The sequence below is a fragment of the Hypomesus transpacificus genome, chromosome 1 (genome assembly GCF_021917145.1).
Source record: "Hypomesus transpacificus isolate Combined female chromosome 1, fHypTra1, whole genome shotgun sequence".
NCBI classification, from domain to species: domain Eukaryota; kingdom Metazoa; phylum Chordata; class Actinopteri; order Osmeriformes; family Osmeridae; genus Hypomesus; species Hypomesus transpacificus.
Window position 1 is genome coordinate 10,051,816 of NC_061060.1, and position 22,900 is coordinate 10,074,715.

Consider the following 22,900-nt stretch of genomic DNA (forward strand, 5'->3'; position numbering starts at 1 on the left):
TAATGGAATGTAAGAGCAAAACTTCCGTTTCTTATGTTTACAACCAGCTGATTTCCGTCGTCGTTAAATGCCCTGCCATTATTATTTGCTCGACAAGCAGCATAGTCGATGTTTTCTTAATAATAGAACCCTTCTATAGATTAATGATTTAAAAAAAATTAATGCTGAAGTTCATAGTATTGCTGAGATACTGGACGGATAAATGGAATTTAAAGATTTTTATGGAAATTAGCCGAGGATAGCGGGTGTTCTTTACGTAGCTCCCATCAGTTAGCGAGCTACTAGTAGCGTAGCTTCTCGTTCTGCCGCAGTCCGATTTTTTTTCTTCTGCTAGTGTTAGCTCTATTGGCTTGGTACTGGCTAGCTAGTGTGTATTAGTGGATTGTCATCTTCCAAGTAGTTTTAACTGGTTGTTCTGTGATTTTATTCTACTGTTATTGTCGTTTGTCGTGGTTGCTTTAATCATCCGACAAGAGGTCGTATTGGCTAGTTAGCCATCTAATGTTAGCTCGTTCAGCTAATTTGTACTAAAAAACGTTAAGTAGCTTGCCAGCTAACGTTAGCTGATTTGGTATCTGTTTTGACAGACAGCTGTCATTCATCTCGTCACCGCAAAACTCTGTGTTCTGTAACGTTAGCTAGATTTTTTCAGTGACTAATTTACATGTGGGCCCTAGCACAAACGACTTCAGTCGGTGCCAGGCTGTGGAAAGCAGAGAAAGCAAGGGGGAGAGAGTAGTGGAACGTTTCAGACACAGCGCTCTTTGTGCCAGGGCTTTGGCCCCGTCTCTACCAACGGAGCGCATCACTTCCTACTGCAAGTCAAGACCCTGCTTGAAACCATGAGCACTCAAAGGGACCTAGATATGGTGAGTGATCGCAGAGAAACTAGTCAAAGATCCCTGATCAATGACTGTAAGTACAAAAGTGTGTGATGTTATTCTTCTGAGAGTTCATTGGGGTGGGGGCTTGCAAAGGGATTAACGTAAACACCCTCGCAAACAGAATCATAGCTGCTGCTTCTGTGAGCTACACCATCTGTCAATTCTCAATTTAAAGATTGCCCTACTTTTCTCCCAAGGTTAGGCCCCTAGCCGACTGATCTGTTTCACATCACCTCAAATGGCAGTCTTACTTCTTAGTTCCTACCAATATTTTTTTCCCAGTTCCTTTAACATTAATAGGCTTTCAGTTTTTTACTGTACACTAGATTAATAACCAATAGCCTGTGTAGTTGTTAGCAATTATTGGAATAGAAAAAGGTTTTAAGAACAATTTGTTATACAGTTTTAGTTGTCATACAAATGCTCAGATGACATCCTCTCATCTTCATGTTTGTGGTTATGAGCCTATTTCTGTTATGTTTTATAGATGGCAGACTACTGCTGTATATTCCCAGCTGAATGAATGTGGAGCTTGTTGTTCTCTGAATTTGTGACTGTAAGGATATTCCCAATGTTACCAAGGGCAGCTGGGCAGATTTACATTGTTTGGTTGAGGATGAAAGGGATGAGGGTTGGTGGATGATGGAAACAGGCGGGGGGTAAACCTTGTTAATGATAACATGGGTATGTAACCCTGCATGGAGGTTAACCAGTTCAACAGTGGGGGTGGGTTTGCTGGGGAAGGGGAGACCATTTGTTTGTAAACAGATCAGTGTGTGAGGCCCTGTCCTGAAGTCACAGCTCGTGGCTCAATCTCTTTGTTCTCTATGCCCCGTTTGGCAATATAGAAGGCTTCTGCTCAAATGAGCATATAGAACGCTTGTGGATTTAGACGGACTGTATTCCATGTGTTTGCTCACTGTTCTCCTATAAAAAGCTATCAAGTATCGGGAGTGGTGAAAAGCTAATATTTCCAATCAGTTTTTCTGATTACTGGATGGTAGACTCACTGATATCCAACTTGATACATTATTCAAGGGAAGCCAGTGGCAGTGCCAGAGACACAGTCCGTGAACTGATTGTGAGATGTGGAACAGGAGTGAGGAGGGTTCAGCCTCTGCTGGTGATGCTTCAGAGCACCTGGAACTCCTGACCTGGGCTGCAGTCTGCTTTATGAGCTATTGAACTGCAGTGTGTTAGCCAAATGTGTTAGCCTTTTCTGTAATTGTGGAGTGTGTTTAGGAATTGCACAATTATGCAGCCCCCTCCCGTTAATAACATCTGACGGGAAATCACATAATTCTCACTACCTCTTTCTGAGCTTAAGTTCCTCATTTTCTAAGACAGACACTGACTAGTGTTTGCTGGCCTTGTAAGGCTGGGTGTCACCCTTTCCATCTGACTTTAAACCCAGGGGAATAGTTTTGATTGTTTGGCCAACATCAAACCTCCTACAATCTCACCCGTGTGTTTGGAGTCCATTCTGTGGGGCTGTGTGAGGAGTAGCCAGCCTTAATGGACGTTGCTCTGCAGTGCCTGGACCAACTTCCTTACCTTGGTTAGTTTTTCTCCATTTAATTTTCAACGAGTGCATTTATTCCAAGCCAAACTGCACTCAGAAAATAGATGATGTAATCTAAACCAGTGTGCCACTGAAATCCAAGAAAGGCAAAAGTGCATTCCCAATATAAGCAAACAAGTGAGTTTTACTTGGCATTTTTGTGAAAGACTAACAAAGAAGAAATTGTCTTAAGCCACAAGGAGACACCCTTTAGGTGCTATTACTATGGCTTCTGGTTCAAATATTCACTTAGTCAAAAAAGGGCTTCACACTCACTTAGCTGTCGAGGAGGGGGGATGAGGTTGGTACGAGGGAAAACCCTTGTCTGGAAGACCCCCTCCCTCTCTCTCTCTCTCTCTCTCTCTCTCTCTCTCTCTCTGTCTCTTTCTCTCTTTCTCTCTCTCTCTCTTTCACCACACACCACTACTACCCCCCAGGGTTACGCATTGGCCATGTAAATTTAATAACGTGGCCCAGGGCTGTCTGGGACACCTTGGGTTATCGCATTAGGCCAACAGCCCGGAGTGGAGCCCCTAGCCCTAGGGAACTGAGGGGTTAGTGTTCCCCCCCCCCCACACACATACACACAGCACCACCCTTATCTCTGCTGTCTCTGACCATCTGACTATAGGGCTCACTTCACTGCAAGCCCTGTCTGAATGAAGCGGCTTCAGTCAAAGGGCTGAGATCCGCTCTGGAGAAATCTAATTAGGAAGGAATGACAATTTCTGCTGCTGTTTCTGAAGGTCATCTCATGTCATTTGGGGTGAGACAAAACGGAAGGATGCCATGTGATTAGGCGGAACGCTCCTTTACATCGTTATGCTAGTCTGAAATGTGGGCTGAAACGTTGTGGATTATTTATGCCGTTATTTCTGTGGTCTACAGATTATGATTTTGGTTTCTGCTCTCCTAGGTGAATCTTCGTCTGATCTTGGTGAGTGGTAAGACACAAGATTTCACTTTCTCTCCCAACGACTCGGCCACTGACATCGCCAAGCACGTCTTTGATAACTGGCCCTTGGGTAAGCTTCGGTACAGTTGGTATAAGTCAGCACTGATTTGTTGTAATGCAGAATTGAGTGATTCATTTTTTGGAGCGGTATTTGTTGTTGTCATGCTGTTTCTGATGTCACAACCAGCTTTCACACATCGAAGTTCAGAGATCTGTCTGTCCCTGCTCTGAAATGTTTGTATTCTTTTCTTCCACCTCTCTGTCCTCTCTCCTTTCCCTCTCTATCACCCTTCCTCCTGACAGGATGGGAGGAGGAGCAGGTGAGCAGCCCCAGTATCCTGCGCCTCATCTTCCAGGGGCGCTTCCTGCATGGCAATGTCACCCTGGGAGGTACAACTGCACACACACACATAATCACATCCCCTGTATGTGCCAAGCTAACAGTTAACTACAGAGATGTGATATATCCTCTGGAAGAATAAATGAAAAAGAGCAATTAAGAAAAGTCTTATGAATTAATAAAAAATATGAAGATTGGAATGATTGACACATATAATCCTCTTTAATTAGGGAATTATAACATGAATATGTATTGTGAAGGATAATGATTTATAATCCATTTGTGTGCTTGAATTTTTTTTTAATGCAAAGCTTTAAAGCTGCCCCCTGGCCGAACAACTGTCATGCACTTGGTTGCCAGGGAGACGCTGCCAGAGCCCAACTCCCATGGTGAGATTCCCTCTTTCCCTCTCTTCTTCAGTTTCAGCCAACCCATTTACACCTGTCTGTCTGTCCATGTACTCCTCTTTCAGAGCCATTGGTAAAGAGAGAGTAGTGTGCTGACTGTGGAGCTGACATGTGATGGGATATTTGCTCTTCCTTGTTGTGGCGTCAGTGCTGTTGTCTCACCAAGTTTCTGTCTCCCGTGTAGGTCAGAGGAACAGAGAGAAGACCACCGAGAGCAATTGCTGTTTGCTCTTGTAAAATATTGAAAACAACCAACCAGTCCTTTCCTCCTTTCACATCCCCCACATGCCTCCACCCTCTCTGCCTATCTTTGGCCTTTCAACCATGGATTTGGGATGATCGCAGGAGAACTGTTTTGAGAACTGTAGGGAACTGTCACCCATGTTTGTTGCACTCTTGCCCAACCAGAGGCTTAGGATTTTTTTTTCTTGTGCCAATCTATCAAAATTTTAATTTTTTGACCTTTTTTTCTCTATTTGCCAAACTTTGCCTTTCTATTTGTGTCCTAAGACCGTGTTTTGAAATGTGTACATAACATGCTCCCATGTGAAGCTGGGTTGCAGACTAACAGCCTCTGGGACTCTATACTTCTGATTATGGGCATAGGATGGGTGTTGATCCAACCTGGGGCTTATGCTTTTGCTACTACTACCATAGCAAATCATATTTCTCATAATAATGAAATGGAAGCTCCCATCGGGTCTCTTAGAACGGTATTAATCCTCTCTCATTGCACTTAACTCTGTAGCTTATTTGAAAGTGTGTCTTGTACTTTTTATGTATGGTCTTAATCTTCCCATCTCCTTAACCATCTTTTAGAGGACTCAAGTGTATCCTATTACTGGTAGAAGTGCCACCCTCTTCATCTGAGCTAGACCGTACATGCTTCACACTCATGGGGGAGAGGAGGGGGGCTGCTTTATCTGTCACAGCACAGGTGGTGTGATGTGTTTCTGCACTCATGTTTGTTCCTGGACTTGGACCAATGCTTCAAAGTTGTAGAGGGGCAGCTGTGTCAACATTTACGTGTGTGTGCGTGTAAGATCGAAAGAGAGTGTTTGTGAGTAGGATGCCGATAACCTTGAGGATTAAGAAGATCTAGGAAAATCGAACGGACTCCTGCAAGGCGATACTATGTTGTTTTACTTGGCAAGAAAACAAGGAAAATACCAGAGGATTCGGTCTCGAGTAACCTTTTTAAGTGTGTTTTGGTTTGCAATTCTGATTCTGTGGAATTTTACTCGACTGTGTGCACTCCTCGCTTCCTTGGAGACCCCACTCCTTGTCTAATATAAGGAGTAAGGAAACCAACACAGAGCCAGTTAAAGGTGGGGTGAGAGGGGAAGGACCCAGAGGACATCAGTTGTGCAAGTACACAGCCTCCTTGTGGACATCATGGCTCAAGACCTGGAAGGAATTGATCTGAAAGGCTATCATAGGAGGATAAGATAAACTGTGGTGGTAGTTCACCTTTTTGTTTGGATGCTGTCAATTTTTTGCCTTTGATCGTGGAATTCAGTAATATCATTAATATTGAAATTTGTAGAGTTTGATCTTGTATTGGTATTGTTTCTTCAGTTTTATTGACTGACTCCTGTCAACTGAATATTTTTGTTTAAAAAGGGGGTTAGTTCATGTGTACTATTATGTATGGGAATGCGTATAATTTTTAGATTAATCTTTTATGTTTGAGAGAAGAATGAGTAATACGTGTGTGTGTGTGTGTGTGTGTGTGTGTGTGTGTGTGTGTGTGTGTGTGTGTGTGTGTGTGTGTGTGTGTGTGTGTGTGTGTGTGTGTGTGTGTGTGTGTGTGTGTGTGTGTGTGTGTGTGTGTGTGTGTGTGTGCTTTAGAAGAGCACTGAAGTTTCAGTGTTCTATGACATCTGTTTGAGCGTGTGAAAGCTGAGTGTGTGTGTGGTGGTGTACGTGTGAAAACTGAGTGTGATACAGGTTGTGGGGGGGCAGTTCAGCGGTGGTTTCTATGGAAACAGTCTGGATTCTTTGATTCCTTCCTTTTGAGTGTCCTTTGGTTAGTGTTTATGTAAACCAACGTCACTGCTATGAAATTTAGCTGAATATGAATAAATGTAAAAAATAAAAAAATAAAGAACTAAAATGCGATGTGGTCTACTTAAAGCTTGTACTATAAATTAATAAAACATCTTTAAATACGATACTCTTTAACTCCAGTTTGTGAGGTTTTTTTTACATGTTTAAGTTTGACCTCTAGATGGCAGTGTTCATGTTCTAATTTGGGTCCTCTGCCTGAGGTTCCTTTGCACTGGGCTGCTTCTGATCCTAGCCTGGTAGGGTAGGTCATCTTCTGATCCTAGCCTGGTAGGGTAGGTCATCTTCTGATCCTAGCCTGGTAGGGATAGGTCATCTTCTGATCCTAGCCTGGTAGGGTAGGTCATCTTCTGATCCTAGCCTGGTAGGGTAGGTCATCTTCTGATCCTAGCCTGGTAGGGTAGGTCATCTTCTGCTTTGGTCTAAATGCCTCTCTCTGGGCATGTCTCAAAGACAATCAGAGCACTTTGATCATCAATACATATTGAACAAAGACAAATAACTAAAATGTATATATTTATTTTAGATTTGTCAGTCTGGCTCAATCAAAGTTATAAAGACAGTTAAGCATTTGGTTGAGCACATATTTTTCTGTATATTTTCTCCCATTTGTCTCAGAAATCCTATTGTGACGTTTAGCTGCTAGAGCTCCAGGTTTCCAGTTGACATTGGCAGTAAATATTAGGAAAAATACCGTCAACCGGACGCTAGCTGAACTATGAAAAATTCAGCTGCTTTTCCAAATTTACATTTACATTTACATTTAGTCATTTAGCAGACGCTCTTATCCAGAGCGACTTACAGTAAGTACAGGGACATTCCCCCCGAGGCAAGTTGGGTGAAGTGCCTTGCCCAAGGACACAACTTCATTTGGCACGGCGGGGAATCGATCCAGTAACCTTCTGATTACAAGCCCGTCTCTCTCACCGCTCAGCCATCTGACCCCAGGTAATAATACTGTTACTATTGCTGTTACTACTATTACTGTTACTACTACTATACTGTTACTATATACTATTGAAAAATAGTTTTCAATTAAACTACAGGTTCTCCTATACATGGACTCTTGTCCTTCTGTTGTTCTGTCATCTCTTTCGTTCATGGTAGATGGCACTCTGAAGAGAGAGATTATGATGGAGGAGAGGTGACTGACCTTGTAGGAGCATCACCACCACAGAAAAGCTCCAAACTCGACCCTGGAGAAACATCTGTTGAAATCATTGCTACCCTAAACATAAATACCTCTGTCTGGTCCTCGATGAATGACTTCTTGTGGTCTTGCATGAGTCAGGGCACACGTGCGGTCAGTTTTGCAAGTGTGCTGCAGCAGGCCTTGGTCCAGGCTGAACTAACAAGAGACAGTCACACATGGGGCATCCCAGGGGGCAGTCTCTGCTATGCTGCGGTAGAGTTAGAGGAGAGCAGCTGCTGCTAGGCATCTGTACCCAGCTTCCTCTGTCCTTGGCAGGGGACTCTTTGCAGGGAAGCCTGGAGCAGGGGAGGGCAGGGGAGGGGTTGCAGCATGTGACGTGGCGTGGTGGAAGTCTGTCTTAAGGTGGTGATTTCTCTCAGCCTGGGAGTTGTTCCCCACTCTGTCTCATCCTAGAAGCTGACTCACATGTGGACACACATACGCACACACATACACCACTCAAAGCCTCTGTTCAAGCACTCTGTATAACAGGAACATCATAGATCATATAGATGTGTGAGGCTGTGTACTATTAGAGGTGTATGACTTGTTCTGAAAGCCTACTGCACCCCTTTTGGTTCTACTGCCTTTGGCAAGCTGGATACGTCTTTTTCTTTCAGCCTTGTTCACATCAAAACCAGCTGTGTGTTCTCACACACACACTCACACACAGCACATAGTTTAGCACATAAACTGAGGACAGGCTTCTGATACTATAGACCCTGGCCTTGTCATTTTAAATCATGGAGACTTTGTATTGATGTACAGCCGAGAACTGAGAGAGAAGCATTGTGGGATTCAACCATTCAGTCCCTGTGAGAATGTTTTCCCAGTGTTTAAAACTGTCAAAGTGAAAGTATGGTTATTCCTTTGTCTGTGTTATTATTATAGCGCATGCATTTTTTTGTCTCTGTTGTGCGCTCAGGAGATCCCCGCGGAGGCCTTGAAACAGCTCAATAGGCCAGTGTAAAAACACACATACATTAACAAGCCAGGCCTAAATTCACACCGCGGGGTGCGACTGAGTGAGTGACCTTCACACTGACCTCAAGAAGCCTTCCCCTTCATTCCTTCCTCCCCCTCCCTGCCCCCTCTCTTCCGCCCTCTGGTCATGGTCTCTCCCACTAATTGGAAAGGTGACACCAGTTCATCTGACTCCTGCGTTCCACATGAGGCCATCCGTCCCACACCAGTCAGTGACATGGCCCTCAGCCATATAGTGTGGATGGGGAGAAACCAACATACTCCTATGGTTTTCACAGCAGCAAGAGCAACTACTCCAGAGCTGGGGGTGGAGCAGGCCAGTCCAACACCAGCGTTTTGTTACATCCATTTTATATTTGGCCGTTTATTTTACCAGATGCTCCCTCGTGTCCTATAACATGCCACTGTAAAAAGGGAGTGAGGTGGAGGGCTTGACAACACTATAAGCTCTGTCCCTCCCATGGCAGGAGTGTAGGAGCAAAAGGAGGAATACAAAATACTTAAACAGAGGAAGGGGTTTGGCAGAGCTAGGTCTTAAATAAAGGATGTTGACACAGAGATTAGCTGACATGATTGTTGTCAACCTGATGTCAACTTGATATCTTCTTTTCCATCAATGACGCCTCCCTTGGCTCTGCTATTTATTTTCACTAACGGATATAATATGTTCAGCAAAACATGAGAATAGGAAAATAAAGTGAATAATGAGTGTGTTTTGGTCCCTTCTTCCTGTCAGGTAATCTCTGCTGATCTTGCAGTTTTTCTATTTATTATCTTATTATATTTCTCTCCAATCCCATCCCTCCACTCCACAACACACTCTTAGACACAACAACAGACAAAATATTAGATAAAATAATCCTAGGACATGGTATTGGTCTCCTGCTTATGAGCTGCGACAAAAAACATGTTTTTCAATAAAATTCCTTTCCACAGCTCACAGTGGATTTACATTTATACCATCCATCAGTACAAAACCCACTAAATACACTAAAATGACATGAATGGCTTTACTGCTAGTATATGTGTTAATAGGGCCATTAGTGGTGGTTTTAGCCATAGAATGAGAGTTAACATATTAATCTTTGCCAAGACCGAGTCTTCTGCAGGCTCTCTGGGGATTACTTAGCTTGCAGAGGATGCGTGAACATAGAGGCCATAGATATAGCTGTTTTTAAAGAGTAGCATTTTGCCAGCGATTGTGGTTGAGATGATTTGGCTTGGCAGCGTGCACTCTCATTGTCACAGAAGGACAAGTGAGGGGTCATTTGAGGGGACTCGTTGATTTCTGTCCAAGCTTTTCCTCAGGCTTCTCTTGAAATGAAAGGCAATGAAAAATAAATCTATAAAAAAGAAATAACTTCTAAAAAAGACAAAGGGAAGCAGAAAATTAATGAGTGACTTCCAGAGTCTATTTAAATCATGAGTACACACTCCCTTCACTCCTGTTCCTGTCATGGTAACGTTTATTTTATGTGATTAAAAGTTTATTATGATAATTATAACATTGTATGAATGTAACATGATGATCTTAAGCAATCAAAGATGGTAAAATAATAGAATCATGGTATTTAATGTTTTATTAACAACAGATTCAGCTGTAATGTTTTCACAACATTTACCCCAGTGACAGAGTGATATGTTCCCATCTTTCCACCAGCCTTCACATATTTCTTGCCATTGGTTTACATACATCTATGAAGGAACTGATCATGTTTACAGCTTACTTTGAATGATGGTAAATAATGGTACATCTGTGATTTGCAGTCAAGAGAATCTTTAATAGTTTCCATATTGATGATCATCTCAGTATCTTCTTTGATCTCCCTGTTGTGCATGTATAACTCTGATGACAATTGTGATTTATCAATGGCCTCTCTCTCTCTCTCTCTCTCTCTCTCTCTCTGTCTCTCTCTCTCTCTCTCTCTCTCTCTCTCTCTTTCTGTCTCTCCTCTGTCATAATTTCCGAATGGACAGTGCTAACTCCCCAAGCACCATGAGGATATGTATTACTTGGGATTGTTTTCTTTAATGTTTATAATGATTTAGCACAGCAGATTAGCTCATAGGGATTCAGTCTTGTGGTCTGAGAGAAGGAATCAGTGACTTAACCTACATATGTGTTCCAAAGCCACATACTTTTTGTGACAGCGCACACACAGTAAGTCTCTCTCCCTCTATTTTTCTCTCACACAAGAGAGAAACCTATCATACCAAATTACTTTGTGATACTGCGTGCAATGTGTTTTTAATTAGCATTAACATGAAAGTGTTTCCAGATTCTTTAAATAAGGGTGCTTCTCTCCTTTGGGTTGTTAAACGTTTATTCTTTTATGTTGTTCTTTTATGTTTGAACATGTTTCCAAAGCGCTTGCAAAGACTGGATTGATTCATCTTTATTAATAGCATTCTTTGTGTATGTTGCTCATTAGGGCATCTTACACATTGTGGTTTATTACAGTTGACCTCCCTGGAGTCAGAGCTGTGATTCCTGTGAGAGATCATAGGGTGTCTGGAGGTAAGATCCAGAGGTCTGCCATGCCCCTCCAGACGACACTGCAGCTCCCTGACTAATGGGCTCTCTTGGTGGGATTCTCAAGAGGCGATGAAGATTTAATACCTGGCTACACTCCCAGTCACCCTTCGCCATCTGGGCTTTATTTGAGTAGCCTGCATTGGGCATTTCTAAAGCCAGCTCCTAGGGTGCAGAATCCTATATGTTTTGTTATGACTGTACAGTAAATTAAATCATATTGACCTGAAAACCTGGAGACACACTCCCGTGAATGCTATTGCACCTGTTTGTGTTGCATGGGTATGTAGTGGATTGTAACTAACGGGAACATATAAGTCCTGGTGGATCTGAGAGAGAGAAGGCTCAGTGTGGCGTGTGGAGGAGTACTAATGCATAGTTTTAACTTTACAGGTCACTTTACCTTGACCCAGATGAATATGATAGGAGGGTATCAATGATCAGAGAGCAGTGAGTTCTGGAATTAAAGGTCTGCATTGAATGTCACTGACATTCCTGTCTTCCTGTGTTGCCTTGTTGACTGCGCTTGTGAAGTTTCCTGGCATTACAGCCAAAGAGAAAGAGGGAAAACCCCTGCTTGGAAGAAGAAAAAAGAGCGAGGTGAGAAAAGAGAGGGTGGGAGAGGAATAAATCAGGGGTGAGTAGGAGGGAAAGAGAGAACATTGAGACGACTAGAAAAGTGAGAAGACAAGAACAGTGAGAACTGAGAACTATTCAGGGTTTCTGTGCTGAGAACGACAGCACATTCAGGTCACAGAGTTCAGTCTCTGCTGTCTCTGGGCAGCACTGGTGACTCAGGCCTCCAGGCTCCATGGCTCAGCACCAGAGCCATTCCTCTGTCACATGGCAACTGGGCGACTCATGAATAGAAAGAGAGAGAACCAGAAACAAAGATCCAGCTGAAGTAAATTCAACTTCCATCCCAACCACCCTGAAAGCCCCTCTCCTTGCTTCCTTGCTTAGGAATGATTGGCTGGACCTGATGTTAGTTTCCTCCAGGATCACAATGACTCTCATTGAGAGACTTGTTGCTCTTGTTGGTTTGTTGTAACTGTCTTAAAATTATTGTACTCGCTGTGAAACATATTATTGTTGTTTGCTTTTTCAACAGGTACACTCTTGCACTTTTTGAGGTTCTTGCTGTTTAATTGTAAGTTGTCTAACTACATGCTCTTATTGTTCTTCCCTTTGGGACTTATCTGGTTTCACAATATATGCTACATGTTTTGCTACCCACAATGTTTGGGGTATCTCGTTGTTATGATCAGTGACCTATGCACTTTTGTAAAACTCTCTCTTGGAAGTCGCTTTGGATAAAAGCGTCTGCTAAATGCATAAATGTAAAGGTAAATGTTTCATGTCTTTGTTACTTCCAAACTATTTGTCATGCTGTGTGATGTTGCATCGATTGTATATTTACTCCTCTATAAGTTCATAGATAGATGTAGGGGTTAAGAAGCAGGGATTGAGAAATTGAAACATCTTTTCATCCTGAGTTGTACCAGCAGTGTTCATACCTTCTGTATTTCTCAGGGTCATTGTGCTGCTACAAAGCAGAGTCTCCCAGATTCACACCACCCAGCTGAGAGCACAAACACAGAAAGGTCAGGTAGTGTATGTTATTGTGAAGCTCTTCATGCCTGATATATCTGAGCTGGATTTGTGCTGTTCGGGTATCTTTACAGGTTAAAGTTTGCTGATGGGGGGTGAAAGAGGGACAAAGAAAGAGAAGCAGAAAGACAGCGAAAGAGGGAGAGTTATAACAGAGAGTTCTATCCGTCACAGAGGCTGTGTTGTCAGCGTGTGTGTTGTGAGATGACAAGGCATCTGACACACTAGGTGAGTGCTGCTGCTTCTTGGCTGTGTTGGAGCAGGTTAACAGTCTTTAAGCAAACACTTACTCACCACCCTGCCAAGACACAAGCATAACATAACGACACCTCCATGCTCAGAGGGCCCAGCGCTGGAGGGGTGTAGGCATGTGGCAAGCCCAGGAGCTGGGCTTAGAGATACACAACATTATACAGACATCTAGGAAAGCAGACATTTACCACCATTTGAGAAAGGCTGCTCCTTATCTGAGACAGATGCACCTAAAGTGAAAAGTAACCCAAAACACTTTATTTGATATACAATTAGGTATAGAAATCCAAATACATTGTCAATCTGTTTAACTGAAAATTAATATAAATGGGGAACCATGGCTGCTGATGGACACTGAATCAAATGTTTGGGCTTTGTGGAGGATGAGTTGCATAATGTCAGCTGGATGTGATTTGGCTCTTATGCAGGTTGAATAGACTTGGGGAGCTAGGCCAACAGACCTCCGCCATGCTGCATGGGACCCGGCCGGACAGCCTGATTAACAGCCTGCTTCTATGGATGATTTATCCTCCACATCTGTACTCAGGCTGCAGCACATACACAGTTGGACTCCCTCATGTAATTAAAACTCCCAAAAATGCTTTGTATTGTGGGCCTGTATGTGTGTCTGCATGTGTCAGAGAAAGAGAATATACAGTGAGAGACGGAGGGAGGAAGACATGAAGAAGTAAACTACGTTTTGTATAAGTGATAATGGCATATGGACTCGGCCTTGACTGAGTGTGTACGATCCAAGCATGTTCCAGTCCAAGTGTCAGTGAGCCCAGGCAGATCTCTGTTGGGTAAGATCATTTGTGATGTACACAAGTGAAATGGTTGGAAGGAGGTTGAATGAGGGGACAAACAGCTGCATTCCAGTCTGTCTGTGCTGGGCTCAGCCAACTGGTTCTTCTCATGAGAGTCTACATAGATGAGTGTGTCACCAGAGGCTGTCTGAGGCTCTGGGACTCACACATCAGAAGACAACAGGAAGACGGGGTGTCAGACTTGAAATCCTCTGCATCCATCCATTTTATAGCCTGAAGAAGCAACAACCAAAGCCAGACTGAAGTCAAGTGTTGCCAGCTTCTATTCAAAGGTATCTCTGTATGGAAAACGATATTTCCCATTCGTAGTAGATGGATAGTTTGGTTTAATGTTGATTTCTTTACTGACTTGATTGAGCTTTCTGGTGAGTCAGATAGATAGAGAAGAGTTAAACACTGCAGGGGTAGAGGAAGAGAACTGAGGAAGAGAACTGGGTGTGATTGGCTGCAGAACCGATGTTGACAGATGTAGCAATGACTAGTTGCAACAAGTTGGTGGAGATTCACACTAATACACATGATGTTTAACTCATATGTCTCTCTCTCTTTTTTCACCCTGGTGGGTGCGAATGGAATGATTTGGATGTCAAGGTTATTAAATGCACTTCTTCTAAGATGTGCCAAAGGATTACACTCATACACACACATAAACATAGCACTTGTTGCATCCTGACTACTTTGTGGTGTACTATGAGCAGCTTCAGACATGTATTGGGTGTGTCGCTTGTGTTTCTGGTACACTATCACCACGTACCCCTGAAAGCCTTCTATCCAAAGTTGCCTTTGTTTTTTTAAGCTTCTCCCAAATAGATTCCTGCTGTCAGGGACAGAGCTGATATTTTTCTCAGTGTTTTCTTTGGCAATGCATGGGGTGTTTCGGATTCTCCAGCGATCTTATTATAAACAGACACGCATTAGCAATGCTTTGCGATCAGCCCAGTCTCCCTGGTGCTGATACCCTCTGGGGCTTAGTCTGTTGGCCACGGATACCCTCAGATAAGTTTGCAATTAAACAGTTGTCATTGGTGGGCATTGTCAGAGAGGATGATGTGTGCCGATGTGTTTGGAGCTGTAAAAAATCACTGAGCCATCTCTTGTCTGCGGAATTCATAGGCCTCAATCAACCATGGATTAACCTCTGCAGAAAACAATAGATCCAACACAGTAATAGAGGCGGGACGAGGTGGCTGGAATCCCTTTAGGACTTCTGTTGCCTCATCTCCCTGTCACCCACTCAAAGAGGCGACTCTGGCGAACAAAACCCCCCGTCTCGGGCCTGTGGACAGGCAGCCTTGAGACTATTATGCTCAATCAAATGAGCTCCATGGCTTTCAGCACCCAAAGAAAGTGGCTTAGAGCCTGTTTTCTGACACAGGGAGTGAGGAGGTGCTTTGTTTCTGTCTGTTGCGCGGCATTTAAAGGATTAAACAGGGTTTGGTGGGGCTAGAGTTTCTTTGAGGTCTGTGATTTCTCTAAAGCTCACTCTGGGCTGCAGTGCAGTTCCAGGCAGCAAATAGAAAGACAAGAACAGGCCGCCTTGTCCTTCCCAAGTGGAGAGGAAAGAAACCCAATAAAAGAAAGCCGCCTGCCCAAACCTCAGTGAATTCCTGATGAAGGAAAGAATGCAGAAGGAAAAGAAGCCACATTCCCTCTCTTTTTTCTTTCCTTCTCCTTCATTTTTTTGATAAACAACACTTCCCTGTGCAGTGTGCTTTCCTCTCCTCAGCGCAGTTCTGGCAGAAAAGGAGAGAGCCGTGAAATCCCAGAAGCGAAGCTCTGGCAAAGAGACAGATGCTGGAAATGAAATGGTTCCACTTAGTGATAGTTCAACTCAGGTTCATCTATGGATAATTCCTCCATTGTTGAAATACATCATACTGTTGATCAGCAAGAGAGGTTAGAAGACTGGGCGTGTCGAAGGACAGCGCAGAGTGTTATTGACGGCCTGGGGTCTATCTGTTCTCTCAATCTCAGTTCAGTGAGATGCTGAGGAAATGTCTTGTTAACGAGCATCAGAGAGACATTATGCAAACTGATGTTTGTTTTCTGTTAGTAATTAAAGTGGTCAGTGATGAATGTCACTTGGTAAACTCAGCTTATGTGATGGCAGAGACAGAGCAGCAGCTGCAGCTAGAAGAGACAGAGCGATCTGGCAGCCAGTGTCATCGCTCTGTTTGTCAGATATGGACTTGGAAAGCATCCAGTGAGCAAAGAAGGCAGTCAGGGGGAAGATCTCTTGACTGTCCTCATGTGAAGCTGTCTGTTCATTTACTCATACTTTCATAGCCCAGTAGTCTATGCATCCTTTGTTCTGAACAACTAATTGGCAGTGAGAGGTGATTTAATTTACAAAGACATATTGCCCCTCAGCACAGCATGAGCAGCTCCAGTGTGTGGTCACTGGTCACTAGACCACAGTGTTCCTGTCATCGAGAATGTCTAGTTACCTGGCAACCACTATTGTTCCTGTGGGAGTGCCTACAGAGGAGGGGCCTGAATACATTCCAGAACATTCCATTCAGGACTCAGGTGCCCCCACGGCCATGTGTGTGTGTATGTGTGTGTGTATATGTGTGTGTGTGTTTCTGTCTGTGTGTGTGCGTACACACGTCTGTACATGCGTGCACGTGTGTAAGTGTGTGCGCCTGTGTGTTCAGGTGAGCATGGGTATTGAGGGACAGGTGTGCTTGCAGTGCTTTCTGGGAAACATACACCGCACCCATTTACTGAACCCTGTCATGCCTGAAGTTCTGACTAAAGGTGAGTGTGAAGTTTGCATACTTATCATGCGTCAAATGGGGGACATGTCTATGTCTGCAGGTTTCAGGATAGATAGCATCTCAATAACACCTCTTATAAAAATCACCTGTCTGCTAGGAATCTCTGGTCTGAGGAGTGGGAGACATGCATGAGTGTCTCATAGCTGAGTTCACCCTGAGGTCTGCTGTAAATATTCGGTCTTGTTTACCAAGTCTTTTATGGCACATTTGTTCCTTTTCTGCTCAAATACTTGTCAGTTTCCTTCTCTGTCTCTCTCTCTCTCTCTTCCTCTCTCTTATGGAAGTTCTGAAGTTCTGAAGTTTAATCCCTCCCATGGGTTAGGATTGTTCAGGCCTTGACATATTGGGTTTAGATCACAAGATTCTTAGATTATTTTTCAATGTGCAATTGAAGGACTGAAATATGGTTAGGAAGGTCTGATCAACAAACTTATGATGATACCAGTCAAATGAAAGGATCATTGGCAGGTATTAAAATGATCTACAACTGAACTTCAGCCTGCTCATCAGATTATTCTCTATACTTACTCTCTAAGAAAACACAGTTTGTCCAAATTCTAAATCACATTCAATGCTTAGCACACCCTTCTAAGCCTGGGTCAAGATGTAAAAAACAAAGAGAGATAAGTAACAGTTGCACAAGTATCTTTATTAAATTGTTACTTTTAATTCTATAAATCATCTTGAGGTTTTCATGCTTTTTTCCGCCTGTAACTGTGGTTGTTTGTGGGGCCTGTTTTTCTGGGAGGACTGTTCTTGCCTCACAAGTAATCGCAATGTTTTACAGCTACTGTAGGTTGGTTGTCATGATGCTAGGACAGTGACAAGAATACAAAGAATGACATGGTCTCAAAAATACATGGTTTTGCTGTGCTCAGCAAAACCATGTAAAATACGGAGTACCACAGGGTTCAGTTTTAGGCCCTCTGTTATTTTCACTCTATATGTTGCCTTTTTCACTCTATATGTTGCCTTCCGGGTTGAAAACTTGGATGACTGCAAATTTCCTTCTTCTTAATTCGGATAAAACCGAGGTTCAAATTTTTGGTCCGAAAAAACACCGAAATAATTTATCCCATCTAACCTTAGACTTAGACGGCGTCAAAGTACCTCAAAGCCAGCTGGTAAAAAATCTGGGAGTCACAATGGACCCAGACCTTTCGTTTGAGTACCATATTAAGCAAATCACCAGAACAGCATTTTTCCATCTACGTAATATTGCCAAAATACGAAAATTCCTCTCAAAGGATGATGCTGAAAAACTAATACATGCTTTTGTTACGTCCCGATTGGACTACTGCAATGTGTTGTTCTCTGGCCTCCCAATTACCTACCTAAAAAACTTACAGCGGGTGCAAAATGCTGCTGCTAGACTATTGACTAAAACTAGAAAGTTTGATCATATAACATCGACTCTTATCTCTTTACACTGACTCCCTATCCAAGCCAGAGCTGATTTCAAAGTTCTACTACTAACTTACAAATCTCTGCATGGATTGGCACCACTGTACCTCTCCGGTCTCCTTGCACCCTATTGCCCCGCAAGGACTCTAAGATCTCAAAATGCCGGCTATCTGGTAATACCCAAAGTTAAGAAAAAAACTACTGGAGGTAGGGCGTGCTCATATAGAGCACCTCTTCTTTGGAACAAATTACCCATCTCAATTAAGGAAGCTGATACTGTCTCGACATTTAAAACTAGATTAAAAACGTTCTTGTTTAGTCAATTCTATGATTGTTAAAGGGAAGTATGTGTGTACTTTCTATGTAAACCTGGGGTGTGTGCTTGCCTATGTGTGTATCACATGTAACTTTTAAATTTTAATTATAGCTTATGTTCACATTGCCCAGCTAGATGTTACAAATAAAGTAAACCTGTTACTGTATATTGTAAGTATTATTATTATAGTTCCGTTGCTGTATATTGTTACTGTTATAGTTTTTATTAATAGTTGGAGACAACGGGGGACTGGTTGTTTTCATCCTTATTCGTATAAGTATAACCTACTTTAGAGTTCTTTCCCCTGGAACAGATTTCATGTTCCAACTGAGGGGGGCTGTCGTTGTTTTGGTGTGTGGGGCTGCATCAAATACCCTTTTTGCTCTGTTAAATTGCTGCACTAGTCCACACTTGACCGGTGGGGATCTCATTCTATTATGACTGTAACTGTTAGCTGCTCCTGGCATTCTCTAATCCCTGCTCTCCTCTCTGTCCCCCCCCCACACATTCCCTGTGGTGTGGGGGGTTTGAGCTGTCAGGACCTGCTTGGTCGTCGGTCTGCCTACGCTGAACCAGGTCGTCACCCGGAATCCAGTCTCCATGACGGCCAACAGCGAGTTTCCCGGTCCCATCCAACGTCTATAAAGCCGAACAATGGATTTTGGTGTTTCAAAACCCATTGACACTGTATGACTATGTTTAGCTTGTGTTCTGCTCCTCTCTCTTACCAACCGTCTCTGGAGGAGGGGATCCCTCTCTGAATTGCTCCTCCCAAGGTTTCTTCCATTTTTTCTCCCGGTGGGAGTTTTTCTGGGAGTTTTTCCTTGTCTTCCTTGAGGGTTTAGGTTGGTTGAGGGGCAGTTCTATGGGCGCATGTGAAGCCCTCTGTGACATGCTTGCGTGTAAAAAGGGCTATACAAATAAATTTGATTTGATTTGATTTGATTTGACTGAGGAGCTCTCTGATCTGTAGTAATGGTTGAAAATCCATGTTTTAATTGAAGGGCCTGGATCCTGTCAGCCTCACTAACCCAGTCAGTTGCATTAAAAAGTAATTTTCAAGTCAGTAAGAGGAATTGTAATAATATCCACATGTTTGTGAGTATGGATGATCATGAAATATGAATCTGCCTTCAAAGACATGTTCTGGAACTCCTGATTACAGTTTGATGATAAGCTTCCATCAGGCTCTAGAAAAAAGTTGATGTGTTTTGTTTGTTCAAACTTCTTGGCACCTGGTAGCCAGACTAAGTCGAGTTCATCCCATTTGCTTTGACCAACAGATCACCCTTAGTTTCCATGCCATCAGTCCAAGTGGCAACGAGAGACAGTTGCCAGGGTAGGCCAAGAAGTGACAGGGTACATTTCAGGACAGTCCAAACTTAACATAATCCCTCTCAAACCCCTCATCATTCCTGAGCTGGCTAAACACATCTGACAGACACTCTGCCTTCTCTCTCTACATCTAAGATTAGGTTATGATTACTTTGTTTGCATTCCTCGCCGCTGGTCTTACTAGCTTTTTCGTAGCAATTTTTTCCCTCTGCATTTTGAGTGTGCTGCCAAACTGCCATGACCTCATGCGGAGGGAGAGGCAGGGCTGGACACGTACCCTCCAGGACCTGCAGGAGTACCAGGGACCAGCGGGAGGAAGAGATAGCAAGGGGGGGGGAGATGAGGAGAGACCAGAGATGGGAGGAGAGAGAGGTGGGAGGACGATATACCAGAGATATAAGAGAAAGGGAGTAGGAAAGTGAGAGGACATAAAATAGAGAGAAAGGGAGGAAGAGGAGGGCTGAGACTGAGATAGGAGAGAAAATGGGAGGAGAGAGAAAGGGGAATAGGAGAGACCAGAGATAGTAGGGGGGGGCAGATCAAGCAAGAGGAAAGGAACACGGGGAAGGCATGGTTGAGACAGAGACCTTCTCAGGCAAATGTGTACACGCGAGATGGAATGGAGGGAATGAATGATGGGGATGTCTTTTGATGAGAGAATGAGTGGGATACGGAAGTCAAAAAGATATCTGGATGATAAAAGGGGGACATGAAATCCTGGCGTGCTGGAGAGGTGGAACAGAAAGGGGACATTGTGTTCAGAGCGCCACACTTAAGGAGCTCCACTCTGGAGGCTCCAGATTCCCAGACGTACCATAAAGGATCTGAGTGACCGAGGGGCTCGGCTGCAACAGGGGTCAGCAGCTCTCGCTATTGTCGTAAAAGGGTCTTTCTACATTTGTAAGGCCCAGATCAGTGGCATGAATCTGAAGCCAATTACAGGATTAAAGAGTACAGCAAAAGCCCTGTGATCTTGTTAATAATCCCTGTTTGCTTGGAGAACTGTTGCAAGGGCCGTTTGTATGTCAGCTGATTGATTACACAAGGCCCTGGCTGAGGCCCTCCATGGGCCAGTGTATGGGCATGTGTGTGTCGTGTGTGTGTGTCGTGTGTGTAAGAGGTGTTGAGGGTACTCCACAGGAGGGATGCTGACCACTGTAGAGGTTGTTTCCTCACTATTGTTTGAAATATAATGTTCTCATTACAACCGGCTACACGCTTAATGAGATTTACTGGTCTTTAATTTCACAGTACTACAGTATCTGTTTAATCTCGTCCAACTCCCCTCAATTTGTCTATAAGTAACCGCTTACAGGGGATGAACAGGGTGTTTTTACTGTATGGACCAGCAGACTTTGACTTGTGCTTTCCTCTGCAGCCATTTCCATGGAAGTTTGAGGTATGCCTACTTGCACATACCCAACGTGAACTCACTCATCTGGAATCTTTACTGTTTCCTCCCGGCAGAGTTAGCTTTGTCCTCAACCCCCTGCCAGTCATGAGATATATTAACAAACCCTAAACAAACACAGAACGGTAAAGAGAAGAAAACGCCATGTCAGAGTTGATGACTTACAACACACAATTTGTGCTTTCAAACTCTGTTTCGGCCAATTAATTTTCCCTTTTCTGCTGGCATGGGTTGACAGACTAATAAGGTTGTCAGTGAAAAGTGTTCACAGGGAAATGATGGAGACAGCCATGTCCCCTGAGAGGAGGGGGGCTCTGTTTGCTTAACTGAATCATCTAGGAAAGAGTGAGCGTGGGGAGAGAGGGGAGAAGAGAGGGCCATGAGGCCACTGACCCACAGGACCTGTGTTTGAAGAGTTGTTTTCCACAGTTTACAGGGAGCAACCACTTTCTCCCCAAGAAAGCTTTCACTTTCTCTGTCAGGTCAGGCGCGAATTCTGGAACAACTGATCCACTGTGGTCTGAAAAGGAGAACAGATTCCTGCAGAATTCCAGACCAGGAACCTGTTTTTACAGCATCTCATCAGGGCCCCATAATCACAGACTGTGGGAAGGAGGTACACCACTATAAAGTGAGAACCCCTACAATACAGAATAAATGCATTGAAAACAATGCTACATTGTCTCGAATAAATCCTTTAAATATCTAATTTTAAAAAATTAATGAGGAAGATCTGATCCCTCCATGACCGGACATCACTAGATCAGATGTTTGATTCAACAGACAATGCCAGAAAGTGAGCGAAATGTGAGATGAAAAACTGGATGAAAAATATGTAACAGAAGAAGACAGAAGAAGAGGAATCTACGGAAGAGAGGAAGGAATCCTGGTGCTATCATGCTAAACACACAGAGGAAATCTGTCTTTCTTGCTCTCTATTTCTCCCTCTCTGGTGCGCTCCCTCCCACTGCGACACTGTTAATGTTTGCCCACAGCCGAACTGATATCATCGGTGAACTCGGCTTGGCAGCAGTCTTACACATTTACACCTCCCTAGCCAGCCCCACCTGTCTCCATTTCAGTCTCCACAACAGGAAAGGACCTTCTTCGAACCTCAGAAATCGAACTACTACAAGCCAATGGGTTATCATTATGGAGGCAGGGGAATAGATACAAGCAAAGCAGTCTAGTTCATCACCAATGCAGCAGTGGTCCAGTATTCAAAACAGCAGAATACCAGCAGGAAAAAAAATCTATGAACAAAGGAGACTGTCAGCTGAGGCATCCTCAGGGGTGCCATGAAGACTTCAAAAAAGAGTTGAAGGGAGTGTGATTGGTGTAAACTTCTGGTAGTTGTGACATTCACAGTGAGGACACCAATGCTCATTAAGGTACAACAGCACATTGTGTTGAGGTCTTGTCTTGTATCCTCACTGGCAGATTCCACGGCATTCCTCAAAGTGCCGTACTTGTGAGCGAGACCTCTGCTTAACTATTAGTGAACCTGGAGCACTTAAAGCTCCAAGAATTTCAAAGGTTTACAAAGACCTGAGAGTAAGTAAGATTGAGAGAGGTCAAGGTGAGGGAGAAAAACTGACAACAGAGATGGCAGGATTGGGGATAAACTCCCTCATCAACATGCCAAAACATCTGTGGAATCTTTATGCCCACAGCTTAAAATCACTCTTCTAATGATGCCTACTTAATCTAATTTATGAAAAGCAATTTATGTTCAGGTGCCAATTATTAGAATCCATTGTAGTTGCAAATTAATCTAGGTTAAAGACTGATAAAACCACACTGATTATGGTTCAGGTTTTTAATTACACAATTTGATACACTGTGTTAGGAACATATTTATACAAATAATACCCGATGCAACACAATACACAATACACTTTTATACTCATCTGTATTTTTTAAGGAAGTGTTCTTGAAGTGATGTTCTGATAAACAAATTGCAACTCCTGGCTCAATCAAAAGGCTTTGTGACAGCCTACTGAAACTTGAGGCATTGAAAAGAAAGTAACAAATTCAAACC

General features: G+C 43.3%; 1 protein-coding gene and 1 long non-coding RNA gene across 2 annotated transcripts; both read left to right on the top strand.

The window, feature by feature from the left end:
• The first annotated feature begins 51 nt into the window (after positions 1 to 51).
• ubl3b (ubiquitin-like 3b) lies at positions 52 to 6,323 on the top strand. The gene is made up of 5 exons (XM_047022470.1): positions 52 to 869; positions 3,362 to 3,470; positions 3,704 to 3,790; positions 4,052 to 4,129; positions 4,332 to 6,323. The coding sequence occupies exons 1-5, from the start codon at positions 843 to 845 to the stop codon at positions 4,382 to 4,384; spliced, it is 354 nt and encodes a 117-aa protein (XP_046878426.1). The 5' UTR covers positions 52 to 842; the 3' UTR covers positions 4,385 to 6,323.
• A 6,011-nt stretch (positions 6,324 to 12,334) lies between these two features.
• Positions 12,335 to 15,204, top strand: LOC124466832. The gene is made up of 2 exons (XR_006955997.1): positions 12,335 to 12,762; positions 13,215 to 15,204. It is a non-coding gene; the product is annotated as an uncharacterized LOC124466832 (long non-coding RNA).
• Positions 15,205 to 22,900: the final 7,696 nt, after the last annotated feature.